The sequence below is a fragment of the Scyliorhinus torazame genome, chromosome 18, assembly GCF_047496885.1.
Source record: "Scyliorhinus torazame isolate Kashiwa2021f chromosome 18, sScyTor2.1, whole genome shotgun sequence".
In the NCBI taxonomy this organism is placed as follows: Eukaryota; Metazoa; Chordata; class Chondrichthyes; order Carcharhiniformes; family Scyliorhinidae; genus Scyliorhinus; species Scyliorhinus torazame.
Window position 1 is genome coordinate 116305700 of NC_092724.1, and position 6000 is coordinate 116311699.

At 46.8% G+C, this 6000-nt stretch overlaps 1 protein-coding gene across 1 annotated transcript in view; it reads right to left on the reverse strand.

Annotated features, from left to right (window-relative positions):
- LOC140394754 (F-box and WD repeat domain containing protein 10B-like) overlaps nucleotides 1-4866 on the reverse strand; it is a 92419-nt gene extending 87553 nt beyond the window's left edge. The window contains 1 exon segment of the mRNA XM_072481971.1: nucleotides 3967-4866. Coding sequence (XP_072338072.1) covers nucleotides 3967-4504 — 538 coding nt within the window. The 5' untranslated portion in view covers nucleotides 4505-4866.
- Nucleotides 4867-6000: the final 1134 nt, after the last annotated feature.

The following is a 6000-nucleotide window of genomic DNA, read 5'->3' on the forward strand; positions in this document are numbered from 1 at the left end:
GCTCTACAAGGAACTGAATACCCCTCAAAGACTCGATTTATAATTGCCCAACTCATGTTCATAATGTTTAGTTAATATTTAGGACTGAGTGAATTATTTATTGAAGATTGTATAAAGGACTTAAAGGGGAGGGATGTAGTAATTGTTCCTTTAAGTGCAACACAGCAAAGTAAGTGTCACATGGCCTGTGTAACCAATCAGCACTCAGTGTGGAACCACTCCATGGTGAGAAAGGCTTCTTGGCAGATACAATTTGGGAGCTAGCTACAGCCATGAGGTTGCAGTACAATTTCTATTAATATATACCTTTTAGGGCGGCACGGTGGCGCAGTGGTTAGCACTGCTGTCTCACGGCGCCGAGGACCCAGGTTCGATCCCAGCTCTGGGTCACTGCCCGTGTGGAGTTTGCACATTCTCCCCTTGTTTCCGTGGGTTTCGCCCCCACAACCCAAAGATGTGCAGAGGTTAGGTGGATTGGCCACGCTAAATTGCCCCTTAACTGGAAAAAATGAATTGGGCACTCTAAATTTATAAAATCAAAATAAATAAATAAATAAATACCTTTTGAGTTCATTAATGAAATCTGTGCAAGTGCATCTGTATAATATACTATCCTGGAATCTTGATAAGATTGGATCAGAAGGCATTAAAACTTGCCAATAATTAGGCAAGCATATGGAAGATCTGGTAATGCGAATTATGTCTTGGTCACATTCATTTGACAGACGTATAATTATTTAAACATTGACTGTTCATACGTTGCTAAGTGAATTTTGATAGAAGCAATCTGGAGTCAAGGTGATTCCTTTACAGGCTTCTCACATATTGACCACAAATTCCCCTCACAAAACATTCTCAGATATTGTCCCAAACCCTGCCAATCTAAAGGGTATCTTTTATGGTTTCCTTACTTACAGAGAACATTTTTAAATAATCCTGCCTGAACAGTCTCTCAAAACTCATTTGTGTTACACTGGAAAACAACAGAGTGAAAGCCTTTAAGTGTATCCTTTCTAATTTAACGTTTTGTCACAACTGCAGAGCTTCTTGCTGTTTGTGCTATTCAGCATCATGCAGTACAGAATTCAATAAATTGACCGAATCAACCCCTCACTGAATGCTTGCACATGAACTTTACCATTGTACAAAATCTCTGTAGGCACACATAATTTCCTATATCAGAATGTGATTAATAACAGAACCATAGCAACCGACTGTTGTACTAAAGCTTTGAGCAGCAATCTGTGCACTGAGGGTGACTGGAGCTCTTAATAAAACAACATGTAACGGCACAAAAGAACATTTAGAACCTGGAACTGCCTGTTTGTGCTGTATTTCATTTTACCGATAATCATTGAAATAATAGCAGAATGGAAGATCTGCGCTTAAAGAGTGTGCACAGAGTCACAACAGAGTCTGAGGTGGACTGAGCTGAACTGGAACCATCTATTCAAATTCCATTTCCCAGCTCGTTTCCAGTATTCTTTTAACATTTCTTTCCCTTTCAAATATTTATCCAGTGCCCTTTTAAATTATTGTTTCCGCCCCCAAAGGTATTTGTGACAGCACAGCCCATGTTCGAATAATCAATCCTCTGTAATAATAATAATAATAACCTTTTATTGTCACTATGAAAACATCGTCCAATTTACTATCTCATTCCTTTTAGCAATTCAGAATCTTGCTCCTGGGTGACAGATTTACCAAGCAGTGGGAAAAAAGCATTCACTACTTACCCATTCAAAAAATTTCACTGTTTTGAAAACCTTTTCAGTCAACCCCACCTACCCCAAACCCCTTTTCTTAATCTTCTCTGTTCTGCTAAAAATGTTTGTTTTTTTAAATTACATTTATTGAGATTTTACATTTGAACAAATGACACAACAAAACCACAGGAATGGTACAGTGCCACAAGAAGAAGTAACGACCGAACATACATGAATACAGAAAGAAACCGGAGAACAGCAGTACAACTGGTTGGATACAATCATTAGATATAACTTGATACGTCTAAAAGCCCCATCAGAGAAGAAAGGAGAAACAGGATAATGCCATGAAAACATGGTAAAATGGCACACACCTTCACAAGCAGCAATTGCTCGTAATTACCACAAGGGTTTAGGGGAAATTGTTCTCGCCATGTTCGGGTGCGCACCAATATACATCTCCCTCGACTCCAGAGGCATAAATGACACAGTGTGACCTCCTTCTCCTGGACAACAGACCACCTCTCTGAACATACTATCCACGTAGCTCTCAGGCTCACAGTGACACCAGTTGCCGCACAAACTCTGAAATCCGGAGCTGTAGTTCCTGCAGTATTTTGTACATCCTGGTATTCCTCTCTCATATTTTATCTTGGTTTCCACACCCCCTACCAGTTAGTTTAAAGCCCTCCCAACAGCACTAGCAAAATACCCTGCAAATAACTCATTTCCAGCTTTGTTCATGTGCAACACCAGCGTCCATGGCTTCTCACATATTACAGAATCATTTAATCCCTACATGTAGTAGGAAGCCATTCAGCCGGTCATGTGAGAGTACCTTTAATAAATGGGTGTTTATCAGTGATGTCAGAGTGTGGGTGGAGCTGGGCTGTCTGTCAGCTTTTTACTTTTGTTTTAGGCTGTTTGCTGCAGGGTGTGTTTTAGTTTCGTTTTCAATGTTGGAGCTGAAGCCAGACAAAGCAGGTGTACTGGTGATCTCCCTGCCATGAAAAGACTATCTCTTGATGATTTGGTGAATTCGGAATTATAAATGTTCTCAGCAGTGAATGTAAACCTGATGTGCTCCTGTTAAAAGGTGTTTCTTTTGTCTTCTGGATGTTGTTTGGGAAGTTATTAAGAATTACTTAGTGTTGTATTCTTTGGGGGTTGTATTTGAATTGACGGTTGCTAAGATGTTCACTGTATGTTTTAAAAAGGTTAACTTGAGTTCATAGAATAAACATTGTTTTGCTTTAAAAAATACTTTTCCATTTCTGCTGTACCACACCTGTAGAGTGGGCTGTGTGCTCCCAATACCACAATCTATTAAACGTTGTGGGTCAGGTGAACTCCATGATACACTTTGGGGTTCTCTAAACCCTGGCCCTTAACAAGTCCATCAGGTCTGCCCCGACTCCCTGAAAGAGTAGCCTAACTATTCCACGCCCCCACTCTATGCCCGTAACCCCAACTACCCTTTTCGAACACTAAGGGTCAGTTCAGCATGGCCAGTCCACCTAACCTGCACATCTTTCGACTGTGGGAGAAAACCGGAGCACCCGGAGGAAGCCTACGTAGACAAGGGGAAGAGTGTGCAAAATCCACACAGACAGCCACCCAAGGTCAGAATTGAACCCTAGTCCCTGGTGCTGTGAAGCAGCACTGCTAACCACTGTGCCACCGTGCCAGGACATGCATTCCACTCGACGGAGCTGCCCTGCCACTTCTTAACTTTACTTCCCTCACATTCACTTTATCCTACTTTGGATTACTTGCATTGCCTTACCATACTGGCCCGAACTTGCCCCTTATTCCAGCCACTGCTTTTTCACACACTGCCCCTTACACCATCCAGATGATCATTGTTGGGCTTGGCAGCATGGTGACGCAGTGGTTAGCACTGCTGCCTCACGGCACCGAGGACCTGGGTTCGATCCCGGCTCTGGGTCACTGTCCGTGTGGAGTTTGCACATTCTCTCCGTGTCTGCGTGGGTCTCACCCCCATAACCCAAAAGATGTGCAGGGTAGGGGGATTGGCCACGCTGAATTGCCCCTTAATTGGAAAAAAAATAATTGGGTATTCTTAATTTTTTTTTAATGAACATTCTTGTGCAGTGACTATTGTTAGGCAGCACATTTCAATCGTTTCGGAAAATTCCACGACCTGGTTACCCAGAAGGCGGGGTGGGACAGTAAAATTGGGATTTTGGAAAACTGATCCGAACTGTCCCCCCACCCACCTTCCCTGGGTAATTCTCACCTTTCTCTTCGTAGAGGTCAGGGACTTTCTGTCTGATTATAAGCGTTCGGATCAGGTTCCCTAGGTTATGGAGCAGCGTGGTGTCGCACAGGCGAAACAAGGCCAGCAGGTAGTTGGTTTTGATCCAGTGCCTGCTGCCCACGAACCACTCCCAGGTGCCCGCCATGTCCCGGAGCAGGGTCTGCTTGTTGAGGGAGCGGTTGGAGCTCAGGGTGCTGAAGTCCTGGCGCAGGCTGGGGTTGGCGCGGCAGCGCGAGTGGGTGAAGTCCTTGCTGAGGGTGGGCTGCAGGAGCCTGTTGAGCTGCAGCAGCAGGTCGAGGCTGTCGATCCGGCGGACCAGGCCGATCAGGAACTGCTGCTTGGCCAGGTCGCCGGCCCGCAGGAACCACTGCTTGGTGGAGGCCAGCCGCAGCTGCAGGGTGCAGGTGTAGCAGGAGCCGCAGCGAGGCAGCGCGCACTTTGCGCTCTGGCACGTCTGGTGGGCCGGCGCGTAAATGTTAAACTCAGCAGCTTCCCCCGCCGCGTCCACATCATACATCCTTATGCAGGGCGCTGGCAGCCGCTCCAAGTGATCTTCAGCTTTCTTTTATCTCCCTCCACCCCTCTTCTTAAACAACCTGTACTTTAAAGAGCTGTGGGGTTTTTCTCCTCCCCACCCCCGCTTCTCTTGTCTGCGCTTCGATTTTCCTCCAATGTGTCTCCTCGCCGTTGCTGGGCAGCGGAGATTCCGCCACGCAAACTCTCTCGGCTTCTAAATCACCTGAGCAAGTCAATGGCGTCACTATGCTCAGAATCACAGACAATACACACACATAAAGTGATCTCATTCCAAAAGAGTCGTATCTATGGAGGTGTACAAAACTAGGAGGGATGTGGGTGATGTAGGAGGGAGAGGTAGGAAGTAAGGGTGGTAGAGGCGGGAACCCTCGCAACATTTAGGAGAGCGGGCACAACATTACAACCTTCCTTGGTGCTCGATCAGAAGGGTGTGGAGATGCCGGCGTTGGACTGGGGTGAGCACAGTAAGAAGTCTTACAACACCAGGTTAAAGTCCAACAGGTTTGTTTCCAACACTAGCTTTCGGAGCACTGCTCCTTCCTCAGGTGAATGAAGAGGTATGTTCCAGAAACATATATATAGACAAATTCAAAGATGCAAGACAATGCTTTGAATGCGAGCATTTGCAGTTAATTAAGTGTTTACAGATCCAGAGATAGGGGTAACCCCAGGTTAAAGAGGTGTGAATTGTCTCAAGCAAGAACAGTTGGTAGAATTTTGCAAGCCCAGGCCAGATGGTGGGGGATGAATGCAACATGAATCCCAGGTCCCGGTTGAGGCCGAACTCATGTGTGCGGAACTTGGCTATAAGTTTCTACTCGGTGATTCTGCGCTGTTGCGCATTCAGCCTCTGATCTCCGGGTAAGCGTTCTCCAAGGCGGCCTTCAGGTCTGGGTGCGGGTTATGGGTGGGGTTGACCCAGGGACCGGAGTTCAGCCACCACTCACTGCACTGGTGTCCCACCCCTATCTCCACTACCCCAATAATTTGATGGGCCCGTGTGATGGAATGGCCAACTTGCATGCAGGGATCACTCAGGTAGACAGTGATAAGTGCTACAGTGGGTTGTCCTACAGTGAGGAGCACCAGAGATCATCGCAGAGCAGGTTGCCATCATCCTCCATCCCAAGGACGAGACCCGCTGTTACTTACAATCCAGGGCCAGCACCCCATAGTGAGGCAAGTAGGTATCATGGAGGGGGTTGCAAGGGGGAGGGGGGTGCAAGGGGGAGGGGGAGAGTGTGGAGGTGGGATGCAGTGTCCCTGCACCTGGCCAGCCTCCCTAGTCAGTGAACCTGGAGGCAGTTAGAACATCCCGTGTGCGTTGGCACAGGCACACATGTTGTGCGACATCCCATGTCCTGCCTGTCCTCCCCCTCCCCCACGTCAGACGAGGACTGGCATTCTTCCTCCTCCTCCAGGATATCGCCCCTCTGCTGCGCAATATTGTGGAGGGTGCAACAGACCACCATGATG